The sequence below is a fragment of the Chelonia mydas genome, chromosome 22 (genome assembly GCF_015237465.2).
Source record: "Chelonia mydas isolate rCheMyd1 chromosome 22, rCheMyd1.pri.v2, whole genome shotgun sequence".
Lineage (NCBI taxonomy): Eukaryota > Metazoa > Chordata > Testudines > Cheloniidae > Chelonia > Chelonia mydas.
This window is the reverse complement of record NC_051262.2, coordinates 14,867,093-14,884,797: the sequence shown is the minus strand read 5'-3', so window position 1 is coordinate 14,884,797 and position 17,705 is coordinate 14,867,093. Positions and strand designations below refer to the sequence as shown.

The following is a 17,705-nucleotide window of genomic DNA, read 5'->3' as shown; positions in this document are numbered from 1 at the left end:
TTAAATCATTCAGATTTGAGAAAGTTCCTTCTCTCCCTAATGAGACCAAGAATGAGGAGTCATTCATTCCCTCTCTCTGTGAGATAAAGGAATACTTTGTGCTAAGTTAAAGGACTTTCCTACTTGATTAGCCTCGTATTTATTATTTATTATTATTATTAAAAAGAAACTTCAGTGCTTTCTACTATTTCTAACAAGGGCTGCCACCGTCTGATCTTTCCTGATTTCTACATCTACTTCATAGCGTGAGATAATGTCATAATGGTTCAGGACTGTTCTCAGAGCAAACGATAATACTTTGCACTTATATACCACCTTCTTCTGCAGGCCTCCAAGCACTTTACAAACAGTGATTATTACTAATACTTATTTTACACAAGGACGAAGAGAGGCAAAGAGAAGTTAAGTGACTTGCCCAATGTCACATATTGAATGAGTGGCAGAGCTGGGAATAGACCCTCAGAATTCTGGCTCCCGATCTCCATCTCTCATTATTAGACCACCCATGGTTGAAGGCCTAGGATCATGGAAACCTTCTGACACAAATGTTTGGCATACACAATATGGCATACAGCTCTCTTCTGCATGAACTATCATCTCTCACTTCATCTGGAAATGCCCCCCAAAATGTGCCCGAGGTCGGTTGGTTGTTTCTGTACCAGCATTAGCTTGCTCACCTGAGCTGCTTTCTCACCTGAGCTACCCACCTAGACTCTCAGGTCTACTTTGGAAAAGTTATCCTTACTGATGTTATTACACTCAATCCTTTTGCACTGGCAGTCAGATTTCCCTCACACTGGAAAAATGTAACAATTTATCCAAGAGCTTCTTTTAACCTGATTTCTGTAGCACTCTCAGGAGTACAGATGAGCTGTATGTAAATAGTTGCTACTTTGAAAACAACAGAAAACCTTGGCTGCAGCAGAAACTTCCTCCCTCCTCCCACCGACATTTAGAATCCAAAGTGCTTTTTCTGTCTAGTTGTAACTATCTGGAGGGCGCTCAAATTGTATCCCTAGACTATTGTAGTTAGCCTGGTCTCTTTCAGCTCTCTTCATGCAAGTGGAACCTTGGAGTGCAAAAATAGAGAAATCTATTCCTTTATATAACAGGTTGGCTCCCTCTTAAGGGCTGGGGGGCCTAAGGTGGGCTCAGTTACAGGACGAGATTCACCTGAGAGGAATCGGGTGATTGAAGGATCAGGAAGCTGTGGCAGATTCTAGAGAGTGAGGAAAGGCTCCTGTAGGGAAGACCCTGAGACTAGTGGAGTTGCCTGAAGCAGGGAGAGATCCTAGCCAAGCAGGGGAGGGACTGCAAACGCCCCGTGAAGGAAGAGAAGACTTGGGCTGTGAGAACTTATAAATGGACTTTTTTTTGATTTTTTAAAAAATATATTTATAAATCCAGTCCACAAGGAGCGGTATTTTTCTGACCAAGAAAATTCTGACGTGAGGTTTATTTGACCAGCTCAAGAGGGGAAACTGAGGCAGGATGCCTCTAGCATGACCCTTGGCCACAAGGGGAGCAAAGGAGGCAGCTGGCTTGGTTACACTATAATTATCAGAAAACATTTTTTAATCCTCCTAATACAGAATTATTTAGTGTAGATGCTATTAGAGGGAGACAATTGGCCCAGCTGGTTCTGTGGCAGCTTTGCCAATGCACTGCAGGTATAAATGAGAAAAGATTTTATTTTTCCTTGACATGCTCTGGAAACCTTTGATTTGGGAGGTGCTTAATGATTTCACGTGTTACTTAGAAGTAAGGATCAGAGGTTTTTGAGCAGAGCAAATAAAGCCAGGGGCTGAAACAGCATGAAGAAACAGTGCTTTCTGATTTATTGTTAAAAAATGAAGGCCAAGAACTGTGTTGTGTTTTGTTGCTAAATAAAAGTCATTGAAGGCAGTGCAGGAGTTTATAATGAGTTAGACAAGGCAGGTGACCTTTCCAACCAATTTCACGAGTCTCCCAATTAGGGCTCCCCCTCCCACACAATTACTACTAAACCCCCTACTAGATAAGAGTTCCCCACATCCTCCAATCCACTGTAGCAAAGGTCAACCTGCACATTTATGGGGGGAGGAGGGGAAGGTACACACAAGCAGGTAGGCATAATGATCCAAATAAGAGAACAATGTAGGTAGCGAAGGTAGGGGCGCGTGCTAATAAATAAAGAGCAAGGACCTCAGCATTCATTAGATGAGGAAAATGAAGGTACAAGCGAATAAGAAGAATTATGGAAATGTGGTGGTGGGAAGGGACTGCTGAACATTACATTAAAAAGACAGCATCCACCTTGCAGATAATATTCACATTGCTACAGGAGTGTGTCATTGAGAGAGTATTTTAGTCTTTGGAGGAGTTCCATCTAACTAGCTGCCCCTCTGTACTGTAACCTCAAAGAACCCCTGATTAGTGGGGATTTTTCCTTACATGACTTAGCACTAAGAGGCTTCATTCTCAAAAGCCCCTCCATCCTTCCAGGGAGAGAGAGCGTCTTTAGCTTCTCTAGGGAAGCCCTCAACGTTCCCTTTGATTTGTTTTATTTCTGCCTGTGCTATCATAGAAACTATAAACTATAAACACTGTGCTATCATAGAAACTATAGACAAGGATTATATTACCCGCTAAAGAAGTGCAGCCATTTGTGGAGTGAAACATAGCAACTGTTTAACACTGTATAGGTTTTAATATACTTGAAACACTGTTCGCCTAAAAGGGAACTAAATACTACTGTTAGCTACATTAGAAATCTAGAGACAGGTAGCAGGCATCCATCACCCTTCTAGAAACAGAGGACTCTTCTTTCATAATCATCAGTGGGCAGAGGGTGCTGGGCAAGATGGGACTCAAAATAAGGCTTAAGGTGTGCCTTGGACTTGTGCTGTCTGTCTGCACGGAGTGATTTTCACCTTAATGAGGTTGTTAAGAAACAGATAGCTCACTGCCTGTAGTAAGAGCATGTGCAATACCAGATGATGTCATATGATGTAATTCTTTTGCAGATGTGTACCATCTGCACAGCAGTAGCTCCTTCTGAAGAGAAGTGGGGTCCATTGTGGAAAGGAACAGATGGAAGAGTCAATAATGCTCAGTGTACTCTTAAAAGACTTCATGATTCTGGTCAGGTAGCACAACTGGAGAAATATTGCACTTGGCAGCGTGCTGCTTGCCTGTGCAGAGCTGGCTTCAGAAGGGTGATCAGGAAAGACGAGTTCAGTTATAGTCAATATAATCCTCCTTTCCGCTCAAGCCTTTTGTTTTCAGGGCTTTGTAACTTGGCTGCAAACATTTGCTCACAGCTGAAACTTGGGGCCCAAAGCCTCAGCTCAGCAGCAAATTATTATTTTAACACGAAAAACCTCAATTCAGCCTAAGGTGCTGGACACAGGGGAAGTGGCTATTTTAAAACTGACTTTAAAAAAAAAACAAAAAACAAAAAAACTTTTGAGCCATTATGGAAATCTTATTTGCCTCTTAACATTTCTGGGGCAACTTATACTGTAATCTTTTACAAACAGCTGAGATTGACCTAAAGGAGCAGAGGATTGAGTATGACGATTTTTTAGTTTTATCCCTACTCTACCACGGATTCACCACATCGCTTAACCTCTGTGCCTCAGTGTCCCCAGATGTCAAATGGAAATGCTAAGACTTACAGTGCCTGTAAATCTTAATTAACTGACGTTAAGCACTTTTCAATATTTGTATGAAAGGGCACAATAGAAAGTTAAAGTAATTTTGTTCTCATGACAAAGGAAGCAGACTTATTTTGTTGAGACTTTTCTGAAGTCATTAAACAAAAGTTGTACTTTTCCTACAACTGGAATAGAAGTGCCACTTTATGACTCACCCATTCAAAAAGAGGATAAGGAAATGCTCATAGGATCACTCATTCATGGAAATGTCACAGGATATATATTCTTTCCTTGCTAAACTTCACCCTTGCATCAAGCCATATCTATTTAAAATAGCCCATCCAAGTGACATGGACCTGATTGCAAGCTGACCTGCTGTCTAAACCCAGCTATGATCTATATGTGGAATGCACCAAGTGTGCTGTTTGTCTAGAGGCCTCATCAAGTTATAAGTACAGGGTTTGTTTTGTGTGCTTTGTTTTAAGATAAAAATGCGTGTTTCCCAAATCAGAACCTGGTATGCTCTGTTAATATTGTTCAGACATCAGGGGACACGTAAGGTATTTTGATAAATCTCATTAAGGGGATAAAAATGTCCTTACAATTTCCTTACAGTTGAAGTAATACAACATCTTTGTGTAGGAGATTTCACTACACTACATAAATGCTGTTGGTGGACAAGTGATTGAAATTTTACTTTTGATTGCACGTCATTTCAGTGATTATAGTTAAGAATAGTAATAATGCATGGAAATAGAGGATATCCCAAAGTCCTTTTTGTGCTATGGTAGGGGGCTCATGCTAAGAAACTTACAATTACATAATAAGAGACAGTGCCTGCCTAGAAGAGTTTACAACGTAACTAAACAAGTCAGACAAAGTACTGTTAACTCCATTTTAGCTGTCAGGAACTGAGATTTAGTGACTTTATCTTGTGCTTCCACACAGGATGGTTATGGCAGACCTGGGAATTGAAGACTGATCTCCTGTGTCCCAGTCTCTAGTGCCTTAACTGTAAGGCCAACCTATCATTCTATTCTAGAGAACTTTTCTTTTTTGAAAGTAAACTTTAAAATCTATTTTATAACATGGCTTTAGTACAGTAGCCCTGGATGCAGAGGATGAAAGCGACTCATGCAGCCTCACAATCTCATGAATGAATATCAACTTGGCAGTTTCTCACTCCCATTACAATTTTCCTATCCCTGTTGGCTCGCCATGGTGACTTTTTGCAGCAGGGATTAAATTAAGCTAGTGCATAATGTGTTCTGAACTGCTCCTCTGTGGATTAAAGAGTGGTATTTGCTCTTAAATTACATTGTGCCTTGGATCGCCATTTTCAAGTTCTATGATTTGTGTTTTTGGCATCGTTTGCATGAACTATAAAAAAGGAGTCGATTTTCCTGACAGTGATCTGTGAGATGGAAGACAATCATCCCCTTTTTTCTTACATGTTGAATTAATATAGAGAAGCAGGATAGATGATGGTTTCACTTGTTGTGCCATTAGTGAAACATAAAACAGATGTGTGAAACACTGTATGTGTAATATGAACTACATTACATATTTATCTGCAGAAATAACGTCCTGAATATAAAGCAAGCACATAATGAAGTTTCCGTCTTGCCAGTCCTAGGTATTAAAAACGTATTAAATGTAAGACTTCATGCCAAAGCTAAATACAGTTTGTTCAACTCTACGAGAGTGTTAAAAAGTGTTTAAATAATGGCATCTTGATCTTGTCTGTGGGCTTTTTGGATTCTCCATCCCTCTAGTACTTCACTTCCATACTAGAAAGTAGAGACTGTCTCCTTGCAGAGAAAGCCAGTGCTAGACTATGGAATAAGGCAACATTCTCCAAATGAAACCACCACGCCCATCCTGCAACTGCAATCTGCAACTAGGACATCCTGAATTTCACAGGTTGCAAGTGTCATCTCACAGGAGGAAGTGGCTCATAATTAAGTTAGCAATCAATATCTGCAATGCATTTCTTTCAAAGAATTATGATGAGATTCAGATATGTCCACAGAATTAGTAATTAAATATGGCTGGGTGCGCCAAGTACTCGAGTTTGTCATTTACTTTATAAACCCAGTGGAAAGGTTATAAAAATCCTTGCACTTGGCAAGGAACTCAAACTGCCCAGGCCCCAGGCTTCTGTCTGTGACAACAGCCTATCTGCCTGGCAGGTTACAACCTACACAAAGAAATGGGAGAGCACTGATACAGCTGAGTCTGCTAGGTACAAATTTTTAAACATAGGTGTTTGTAATTGCCTTTCCTTAAATTAGGCATGCAAGCCATCCATGTGCATGCAAACAATGGATATCCAAACTTGGGTATTTGCATATGTAAAGCAATGCATGCATCGGAGTTTCAAGTCTGTACCTTAAACTTATGCAGTTGCCCAAAAAGGTTAGGAATCACTGGCTTAGCCCAAGAAAAATAAGGTAGTTCAAAACTAAATGCATCTCCTTGCTAACCCTTTCTAGATTGCACCCACAGTAGGTACTACAGTCCATCCAGCATAGTATGTAGCAATCATTCTGCAGAGAACTTTTCAAAAGCTGGGTACCTTGTATCAGGTTGGTCAGACACAAACTCCTCTTGTAGATTTCAATGTAGGATGAGATATCCCACCAGTATGTAACAGATGACTCCAGCCTGGAAGGGAATCAGGAACCAAATTACTCTCTGATAGACTTACTGTGATGGCCAGTACTGTCCAAGCTACTTCAGTTTTGTCTCAGGCTTTGCTCACTGTTAGGGTCTCTACTTTTTTGGCTGTCTTTGGCTTGCCAACATGTCATAGCTATCCAAATATTACCAGATGTGGAAATTTGCTGAATAGCTGCAGGACAAAATGCCTCACCCAAAGGAAAAAGCCAAGCTGCCTCTGTTCCACACTTCAGGAAAGGGCCTGGGGCAGACTTCATACATCATGGATGTACCTATAGGACGACAACTTTGCCCCATTCAAATCAATGGGGCAACTCCCACTGACTTTAATTGGACCCGGATTTCACTTACAGCCCCTCATGCTCACACATACTTCTCTGTTTCTGCCATGATCCTTTTGCTTTGAATACAAGCAAAAGACAACTTACAACCCAAATGGGCCTTCCTTATTTCCTGAGACATTAGACAAGAGCACAAAGGGCTTCAATTTACCGTTCTGGGCTGAAAAGCAATGTGAAGGTGAAAAGCTGACCCTTCCCCACGTGCATTGCTAAGCAACATGGCGGGTCTGTTTCAAGCAGCAGCTCCTGTTTTTGCTGCGAAGTAAGAGTCAGAGCATTCAGCAGGGGAAACAGAATGGTTTTATTTATAGCATTCTATATGAAACATGCCTATTCCACAGGAACATGTGTTGCTTATTTAAGCTATATGTCTTCCATATTGGACTTCTCCCCCTCCCCCATGTTGAAAGTACATTTGGAATAGTTCACAGTATTATTCTGGCCATGCTGACCTCAAGAGAAAATCCGGAGAGACAAAACCCATCAATAAGCAGAACAAAAAAGAGGCAAACTTCCCCTTCTACCGCAGCCCTCATGGATTCCAGATCAGCTAGCCTTTGTCACACTATAGCCCATACATCTTTTTTGATTGGCAGCCGAGCTCCTGGATGCTGTAGCCTTACTCATCAGGAGAAAAACTTCAATCAGCCAATGTCTCTTTCGACTTTGTGTAGAGCTCTGGTGTAACATGATATGTTGTATTCCTTGGCATCAGCTGCTTTTCAAGACTACAGCCTCTGAGGTACCACACTTGTTATCAAGCGGTAGACAGGCTCTTGCCATAGTTTCTGCACGTGCCCTACAGAGCTGGAGAGGGCCCTGCTGATTCTTATCCCAGTCTGCCTCTCCATTCTATCTTCCCACTAGAGTTGCTCGTTAATTTAATGTAGTTGACAATAAACAGATCAGAGATTCGGATGGTGCCTCCAAAAGTTGTTACTAATAAACGTGTAACCTACATCAGTTTAACAGCCGAAGCCAAGGAGTGTAACATCTTTTGGCCTTAGCTGTAGCCAACGATCCTGGAAGATTCAGATGCAAAATGGATTTAAAATCCTGCATGGCTTACATAGAAGCACTTACTGCTAGTCCACAAGCTGTTGCTGAAAAGGGAAGGAGTAACAGACCACTATATCACTGGACCTACAGGTGGTTCCTTCTTTTGGGGCTGCAGGAAAATACATCACCAGTCTATGGCTCAGAGGGCCAGTGCAGTTGCATTGGGACAATGTTACTGCCTGGGCTGTATTACTTTTTCACTGACATTTTTACACAGCTCATATTCTGAGGCAGAAGGAAAGTCTGTGTGTCCCAAGCCCCGCAAGGGGCTGGAGTGAAAGCCCAAGAGACTGAACTCCTCTATGATTATCCACAGAGGAATGTACAGCGTGGGCTGCAGCTCACCTTCGGAATCACGTCTCACAGACGTGCCCCACTTTTGTCTGGGTGGGTGCCATCTTTAGACATTCATTTTGTTTCCTGTCAATGACCCATTCCATCGGTGGTCCTGCTGGGGAGATCAGCAACGACAGCCCAGATGTCAAGATGGTGGAACTGGACTGAGGCAATCAGACTGCTTCTCAAAGGCTTCTCATTAGCAGCCACTACTAACCTGAGGGGAGAAAAGGAAACTTTAGAGACAAACAAACAGATGTTTCCCCGCCCATTTAAAAGTCACCTAACAAACCAAGGTGCAAAGTATGACTTTGCTTTTGTCAAGCTGATGTTGTAGTTAAAAGGCATAGGGTGGGATTCCCCCACAAAGAAAGTCCCTGAATTAATTTTGATTTGTTACCCAGAGACTCAGCATTCCCTGGATTTTTTTTCCAAGCAGACTTCTCATTTGATGCTCTCCCACCCCCAATCAAACGAAGAGGCATTTAGAGAAACTGGATGCTTTCTCAGTATCTAGATTCTGGTTCATGTTGTAGATTAGGACTAGAAGAGCCAGCTTTAGATCCTGGCTTTGCCAAACTCCCTGTGTGACCTTAGGGAAGTAATGGCATATCTGTGCCTCAGTTTCCCCATTTTACAGATGGAGATCACAACAGTACTCCTTCCTGACTAGTTGATTTACACTGTATTCTCACTGGGACAGGTACTGTCTTACTGTGCATTCGTGCACCACCTAGCACAATGTGGAATATTGCCATAAAAGCCTGTGTGTGCTACTGGAATATAGGCTAAGATGTCTGAAGTTACCTATGTACTGTTTGTGACCACCTCTGTTCAAGGTCTGGTGTGTAGAGTGTAAACAAAAACAATTGTCATTAAGAGGATACCCAGACTCCAACTCCATGTCACTGATTTCTCCTCCAATGGAAAGTCAACCTGTAAGGCTCCAAAATTCTGCTACCACTCAACAGAGATGACAATGCCTACTTCTGTAGGAGCTGGTCAAGCACTTCGGAGGCAGGTTTATTAAGAGAAAAAGCATAGCAATTTTATTAACTTCACTGTCATCCAACTCAGTCCAAGTCTGCTCTGGTTCCTGAAATTAATTCTGCCTCAAGAATTCTCTCTAGCTAGATTGATGAAGGCAGAAAGTAACCTCTCTTGCTGCTTGACACAGCTTCCCCTAATGTCATTACATCAAAATTATCAAACAATAGAGCATTTCTTCAAAGACTCAAACCCTAGGAAAAATTCTTAAGACTATGTGTAACAGCACCATCTGGTAGGTCCAGCCAGAACACTATTATGACTCTGATCCAATCCCCACAAGTCAATGGGGGCCTTTCCATTGACTCAAAGGGTGCAGAATCAGCCTTTACTGATTTACAGATGGAAATACTGAGGAAGAAAAAGGTGACGTGACCTTTGCCAAATCACAGTGAATCAATAGCAGAAACAGAACCCAGGTCTCCTGAATCCCATTGGTGTGCTCGAACTACAAGCACCAAATGCTGCTTCCTCTGGCAACATGTACATTAGGTTTTTAACAATATATGCACAAAGGTTTTGTCGCATTTTAATCTGCAGAGTCTTATCAACTTCGCCTTTCAAATAACCAAGCAGGTTTTTAGAGTGAAGAGAGCACAGAGATTCTATTTTTCAGATTATTTTGATAACTAACCTCCTCCTGCTATGAGCGCTCTGACTTTGTGTTTCCTATCATGGATGCATGCAGAGGGTTGGGGCTTGTTTTCTTGCTTGGGCTTAGCTGTATTGTGGTAAAGGAGCTGTAAGTGGCCTGATATTAGAGAAAAGTGTCCAAGTAATCACACCTTCTTTCCAGCTACATTGGTTATCTATGGCTGCCTACACTATCAGCTAGGGGAATCATACCCATAGTTCACGTTGGGCACACACAGAGGCTTACCACTAAACTAGGTGTTAGCATAGTCATTCTACACCTGTAACATGTAACCTGTCCTGACACCTAACTTTTTTTTATAAAGCTTTAAGATTTTTGAAAGCCAAGTGCTATGTAAATTCAAAGATTATTAATAAATACCATAAGTAAATTGAATCAAATAATGGGCTCCCTGTCCCAAAGAATTGACAATCAAATAACACGAAAAGATACAATATAATGCATTGCAATGCAAAAGAGACAAAGAACGGTCTTATAACTGGAACAAAGTCTCCCTAGTTCCACTTCCCACATGAACCACAAGACAAATTGAGCAAATAAAAGAAACAAGCAATCAGAAGAGTCTCACTCATTTCTGCATCCCAGTGGTCTGTTTCCAGATCACAGTTCTTCAACCCACAAACAAGACTAAGGCCACACTGCTAGCCTAGCAAATGAATCCTTTGCAAGTCGCCCAGCTCTTGCTATTTGTGTATTTCACACCAAAAACTCCTTGGACTCTATTTACAGGTGACCTTTGTGCTACAATCCTCATCACAAGTGACATTAGCTTTCCAAGTTAACTCCTATGATGAAATTAAAGTTGATCATGCAGAAATTCTTACTCAGTATTTTCAACAAATCTATTGAGGATGAACAGCCCAAGATAAACAGACTTTTGCTTCAAGATAAGCTTTACTTTCTGTCTGTGCAAGGGCTCATCTAGCCTGTGCGATGAACATTTATTAAAACCTCAGTAAATAGTAATTCAAAGAAGATAAAAATATTTCCACCTCAAAGTTAAGATGTCCTCTAAATATTATTTTTGGAAAGATGTTGCTAAAAAGATTGATAGAGTACCTAAGTCTTCAGCTGTTTACGTTCTGCTTCTCCACTCCCCATGTCTTCCCTGAGAGTATTAAGCTACAATAAACTCTGTTAAGCAATATTAAGGGTATGATATAAAGCAATGTTTACTAGGCAATCAAGAGTTAATAGGTAGCTGGTGTGCTGTGACCACAATTATGCTACTCAATCATGTCATTGTTACATTGTGCTTCCTTTGTAGGATTCACCTGTTCTTGTCATATACTTAGATTATCAACTCTTTGGGGTTGGGACCAGCTGTTGGTTGTATGTTTGTGCAGTGTCTAGCACAATCAAGCCCTGATTAGAACTTCTAGATACCACCTCACTGCAATAATATTTAAGATTAATTTAGCATTAAGAAGTCTTGACATGAACCCAAATATTTAAATTTGGTGAACTGAACATAACTTGATATTTGAATGTTGTTTAAAGATTTGGAGAATCACCAAATTTACAATTAGCCAAGTGACAGAGTTGCTAGTTAGATCACTTGAACAGGAGATTTTTCCCATCTTCCAAATATATTTTTTGGGGGTAAGGAAGGGGTTTAATACAAATTGGGATTTAAATACTCCAAAATAAGAAACCCCATCTTCCTTTTGAGCTAGGGTTTGTATGACAATCATCAACCCTGGTCATGTTTTTACAGGTGTTTAATAAATCAGGCTGTGAGGAACTCAGCCATTTCCTTTTTCAGGGCTTCACAGGAAAGTTTTCTTCATTTGACAATTCATGTGGGGTTTGCCCCTGACTTGGAATGAGTTTCACATTAAAACTAGGCTAGATCTTTAATTTCATAGGTTTTCTGAGACACCACCATAAGCCTCGGCCCCAGGTCTATTTAAATGGTTTGCAGTCTTCAGTGAAACTGGGCTGAGGCTCACGTTTATAAGAAGACTCAGGACTGGCTGATATTTTCACACTCATGAAAGGTGATATTTGAGCAATAATCCCCCCAAACTGGTTATTATATGTAAATACAGACCCCTCTTTGCCTCCTCATCTATTTATAAAGTTACAAAGGGAACTCCTCAGCTGTTGTGATACCAGGTATTGATCAAAATCATAGGCCATTTCTTCCCAAAATTTCCCCCAATAATACCAGACTACATAAGCAACAAGAGATAGAGATCAAAGCTCATGCTCAAATAAATTGGTTAGTCTCTAAGGTGCCACAAGTCCTCCTTTTCTTTTTAAGAGATAGAGACAGGCTAAAGAGACACAGCCTGAGCCACTATTGCCCTGTCCTTTATGAAGACATTTATTCCACTACAAAGTGCCTGTAAAAAGTCCTCATTCTGGCTCAGGAAGTATTTAACACCCTGTCCCTGGGGCAGGGCTTCTCCCCAGCTTACCCACACACACTATCCCACCTTTAAATAGGTTTATTGACCAAACATAAGCAAAGCAAACACAAGCAGTTCCTCAGCTCACCCTTCTCAGCCAGTTCTCATTTAACCAGTTCTGTTCACTGCTATCTCACTTAGTTTTCAGGAACAGCAAGTCCAGGATGACTTTCCTAGGCACTTAGCTCCACCACAGAAGTTACCTCTGCTCTGCACAGACACAGCTTACCCCAATCACTCTTCCCCTTCCTGCCCACTGAGAGGTCTTTATAACCTCAGGTGTAGCCCTGCCCCCTTTAATGGTTCAACTGCTCTAACACAAGGGTGAGAGGCCTGGTCTACTCCCAGGGAGCAGCTACTCTATGGTGTAAATAATAGCAAAAGGTATAGGGGAACGGAGAGTCTGGCCCACAGCATTCAGATCTAGATGAGGAGTAGTTAAAGGCTGGAGTTTGGAGTTCAGGTTTGGATTCAAAGATGCTGAAATCTCATAAACTGTTCTCATGTGGTTTCCATAATCTGGAATGGTAAAAGATCAGCATCCAAATAAGAACTGGAAAATATGTCCCTTCCACTTTTGGTTTTGACTCGGAAACAAAACTATGAGGGCAAATCTGGCTCTGGGGATTTGAATTTGAACACCTTCAGATTTAACCCCGAGGGTATGACCCACCCCTCGTGAAAATGTAACTTTATTTCTATTATTTTTAATTCCAGAAAGAGGTGGAACGAACAGTCCATAAATATATTAAATGCTAATTGTAAAACGAATATCTTTTCATAAACAAAGAAAGAGAAGAAATAGTAAAGATATATGGGATCCCCCTGTTCCTCTCTGGGGCGGAATGCAATGCAGCACCTGGGTGACAGCTCATAGCAATGCTACGCTGCAGTATAAGACAGGAAGTGGAGAGTACTGCATCCAACTGACAGTTTCTGCAGAGGATAGTTAGGGAGGTAGAATGTAATTACCTGGCTTGGAACCTGGCCAGGATACTGAATGAATACCCTATCTCTTGTTATAAATATGATGGGATCTTTAATCATCACCTGTTCATTAAAGTCAGCACCCACGTTTTGTATCTCATCCCAAAGACAGCACCTCCTAGCACCACACTGGGGCACTGATTCAGTACACACTCCAAGGCCAAATGTGTCATTTCCTGGATTGCTAATAGCCTGCCTTGCCTCAGTTCTGCCTTGGAGCTCTCCTATTCAAATACTGGCTTCACCTGGCCCCTACTTAGTTTGTGAGATTTGACAGGATTACAGCGCAGGAAGGTGCGCTTTGGAGAACAGCAGTTAGATCATGCTGCTCACATGAAATGTAGCTTGACTTCAAAGCTGATTAAAATATCATCCATTCCCAGTTTGCTGAAGGAAGGAGATTGCTGTGCGGGCTGCTTGCTTGTCTCACAGCTCATCCAGGATGTTGCCAGTAGCATTAGAACCTATGGCATTCAGGTTGGCAGAAGACTGAGCCCTTCCAGTGGTCTAGCTGTGGCATTCGTTTCCTGCATTCAGTCTATTATATGAGGTTAAATCAAACAGAATGCACCATGAATAGCAATGTGGGCCCTTGAAGCAAGTAGTACCGGATGTTCTGTTCTGCAGAGCACGCATTCCGAGCTCACAGAGCATGGATCTTAATATACGTGCCATTGGGGGGCGGGAAAGCTTCTTTGTTCCTTCAGAACAAAAGCACCTGAAGTCCACGTGACTGTAGGGTGGGGAACTTAATGAAGCCAGCCCTGTCGTTGTAGCATGAGGGACACCTCCCACCTCTGCAAAGCACATTCTGGGGCATGAGACTGCCAGCGGTGCACTTCTGTCACCACAAGGCCTCTTCGACATATTGCTCATAGCATTCAATAAAGCTCGCCAAGGTAACTTATTCTGAAAGAGAAGTTAGGATCTTTTCAATGGATTAACAGACTAGAAACATTCCCTGCATTCAGGGCAATGTTTTGAAAAGCAGAATGATTTTGTACGCTTTTTTTTTTTTAAACAATGAAACTGCTTAAGGCCTTGTCTACGTCGTAGATGTGCCCCAGATACAGCCTTCGGTGGCCTGCAATTGGAGTACCTGCAAAGTGCTATTCCTAGTGTAAGCAGGCAAAGCTGCTATTTGCCCCCTGTGGAGCTTATGTCTGCATGAAACCAGGGTAAATGGCATTAGTGCACATCACTCTTTCTACTCCAGTAGTTTGCACTGGTGGCCACTGATGGTTGAAATTGTGGCAAATTGAAAGGGTAAGCAAGGCCTAAATGGCACAAGGGACAGAATACACCCAAACCCTGCAAACTAGGGGTCTGATTTGCTGTTGCTCTGAGCCTTGTGTAATCATTTATGCCTGTGAAAAGTGAAGATCATATACAGCTAAACCAGAAATGTAGCATTTTATATCCACTTTGCAAAGATGTAAATGATCACATAAGGTGCAAGATACAGGGATAATCAGGCCCTGGGTTTCCTATCTGCAATCCTGAAGTTTAAAATTCTCCAGATGCATTTCCAGAGTACTTTTTATTCTCTCTGTGTACAGCGTCTAGCACAATGGGACCCTGATCCATGCCCGGGGCTCCTGGGTCCTATCGGAATACAAATTATTCATTATTATTATTATTATTATTCTTTTATTTTTAAGCAGATAGAAGTAACAAGAAAGCATTAGGACGCTGCAGCTCCTCTTCTCCAGGAGGTATCAGGCAACATGCTCCTTCCACCTGAGCTGAGCTGACTTGCTGAGCTCTTGTGCTAACACATCTGCTGAATTCTTCTGCCCTGATCTCCTATGCACTGCATCAGTGTGCTTCTACTTGTGAATTTTTTCCCCTTCTAATTAGCCAAAGTGTTTAATAAATAACAGGAATGTTTCTAGTAATTGAGCACTTCATTAGTGATGTATTCCATTATAGAATATATCACCGAAATCAGCTCTTAATTCAGACAACAAATTTGCTGTCTTTAGAAAAGATAATGGTGTCTTATTTTAATTACTTGAGCCTCTTGTAAACCTGAAAGTAGTCTTTTGCATTTCATTAAGATTTATCTTGACTAAGCGGGTGGACCTTTCAGAAAAGTAAATAAAATCCAGTAAAAACACCAGAGAAATGAAAATAAAATTACACTTAAGACAGTGCCTCTAAAGATGATCAGGGAGAGCCAGCTTGGCCATGACCAATCCCACAATGGAAAGAACAATCCAGTTTTAGAAAAAGAAAAGGAGGACTTGTGGCACCTTAGAGACTAACAAATTTATTTGAGCATAAGCTTTCGTGAGCTATTTTCTCCCTGCTTTCTCTGCAGAAAGTGGAACAGACCCACCTGGAAAAGTTAATCATTCATTGCAGGCCAAATTGCACCCTGGCATCCCAGGAAACTGCACTCCCACACTACTTCCAGTTACATTTCTACACTATTTCTGCCTGAGTGAGAGGCTTCTAGGTTAATCTTGGGGAGCTTCTGAGCATAGTGTACAGTAAATTGACTATGGACTACAAAGGGTTACTGGAGCTGGCTGACTTTGGCTTTTTTGCCATTACAATGTAACATTGAGTGAGCCCATGAGCTTTGCTGGCCACTGACAATTGAATCCATGTACACACCCAGCTTCAGGAGAAGACATGACACTGAGGTCCTGGCCAGTAAGGGGCTGTTCCAAAGCCCCCTGAAGTGAATGTAAAGTCTCCCTTTGACTTCAGTGGGCTTTGTGTCAGGCTCTAAAATTCCCAAGTTATGTTGCGGAAGAGTAGGGGGAAATTCTAAATCTGGAACCTTCCCACACCATCGAACGTTGCACAGGGTATGAACGATGTTCCACCATCCCTGTCTATTCTGGACTGCTCTGTGCAAATCCTCAGCGTTCTTAAGTCCCGTTACTCTTCCCTCTCTGAGTACCGTTCAATGGAAGGATTCTCTCCAGGGAGAGAGGTCTTTTTATGCTTTCCTCCAGCTGCCCAATGCCATGGCTGCCGTGGCAGATGCTCTGGCTTCATTCTTCACTTATGTCTCAGATAGTTCCATCTTCTTTTCTGGATGACTCTGTTGAACTCTCTGATGAATCTTGGCATTTGTTTTAAGTTCATTTAATTTAATGCCTAATGTTTGTGAGGCATTTTGATGGTGACGCATTTTGTTTCGGAGGAATTTGGACATCTGTCTATGCTTTATATGCTGGTCCAATTCCTCTCTGGGTAGTTATGTTCTGCATTTGTTTTACTGCCTCTCCTAAACTTCAGCCCGGCATTTCTATGGCTCTTGTACAGCTTCCATCTTCTGCTCCGGAGGCAGCTGAATTTCAGTGTGGGGTCTGAAGTGATGCCTGTATATTATGTAGTGTAAAATATTTTGAAATCCTTTGGCATGAATGGCTCTATAAATATACAATTACTCTTAGGCTTGGCAGTGGATTGGTCAGGGCATCTCGTGACAGCCTATTCCACCTGAGTATCACCAACTTCTGCCTCTGCCAGCTGTTACTAAGTGCCAGCAGCATGCTATGCACTGTGCAACACACAGAAGAGATGAAGTCTCTGCCCAAACTGACTTGCAGTTAAAGGCTTTGAGCCTGCAGGCCCATCCATGTGGACAGAGCCCGGGGCCTGTGTGGGGTTCCATGGAAGTCAGTGGGTCTCAGCAGGGGTTTGTCCATGGGGGTGAGTTTGCAGGAGTAGGGGGCTTACTTTTGACAAAATACATAATAAAGTACAGACACAGGGTCAAACATAATAGTGGCATGGATTTTGCTGTTGGTTTTTAGTGCGATCTGTTTGGATGGTGGATCATTATTGCTGGAAGGCCTTCACCTTCTCCTGTGACCATTATGTTCCATTTCAGTTCTTCATTTGCCTGCTGTTTGTACCTTCACTGGTATCCCCTCCGCCCCCACATCTCTTACTTCCCAGAACTGAAAACATGACTCAGTCCCTCTCAGTGATCCTGCGCATGACATGGAATAGCCATGGGCACTGGGGCAAAGGGGGTGGGGGATGGGGGCGGGGTTGTCTCAGCACACACAATTTAAGATGCAACTCCCAGGAAAGTCAATGCTAAAGCCATTTCCACAGTGTTTTGAAAGTCAACAGAAAGAGGCCTGACAGTAGCCTTTAGCCACAAGCGCTGAGTAGGTTGAGGGACCCTCCTGATTGAGGCGTTAGTTATTCCAGTCCACAATCACTGCAGGAAGAGGCCACTGCTGAGAATGCTGAGATGTAACCAGCTTTTGGCCTTTGCACCCAGCCAAGTTGCCATCTTCTACTCCGTTCTGTTATCTATTCCTGAAACATGCAGAAAGCTGGCGTTAGACCGGAACTTCTCTCAGGAGACTTGGATTCTGGCCTTTTCTTTGGTCAGCCGTGCTTGTTAGCTATGGCACTGCTGAGATGCACCCTGCATATTGCAGTCACATCTTCTTGCTGGGCTTCCTTTGCCATTTCCTCTTGTGCTGCCTCCCTGCCCGCTGCCCACGAGAGAGGTTATTACACTTGTCTGTGCACCAGGTATCTCAGGCTTTCTGCAGACGCTCTGGGT

General features: G+C 42.2%; 1 protein-coding gene and 1 long non-coding RNA gene across 4 annotated transcripts in view; both read right to left on the bottom strand.

Annotated features, from left to right (window-relative positions):
- NCAM1 (neural cell adhesion molecule 1) overlaps positions 1 to 6,883 on the bottom strand; it is a 267,775-nt gene extending 260,892 nt beyond the window's left edge. For all 3 annotated transcript variants that reach the window (XM_043533907.1, XM_043533912.1, XM_043533909.1), the window contains exons 1-2: positions 6,813 to 6,883; positions 6,217 to 6,305 (exon numbers count right to left, since the gene is read on the bottom strand). In XM_043533907.1, coding sequence (XP_043389842.1) covers positions 6,217 to 6,305; positions 6,813 to 6,868 — 145 coding nt within the window. In that variant the 5' untranslated portion in view covers positions 6,869 to 6,883. The remainder of the gene's footprint in view (positions 1 to 6,216; positions 6,306 to 6,812) is intronic.
- A 737-nt stretch (positions 6,884 to 7,620) lies between these two features.
- On the bottom strand, positions 7,621 to 12,416 carry LOC122463531. Its single transcript, XR_006286980.1, has 3 exons — positions 12,261 to 12,416; positions 8,066 to 8,273; positions 7,621 to 7,683 (listed from the first exon to the last, which is right to left on the bottom strand). It is a non-coding gene; the product is annotated as an uncharacterized LOC122463531 (long non-coding RNA).
- Positions 12,417 to 17,705: the final 5,289 nt, after the last annotated feature.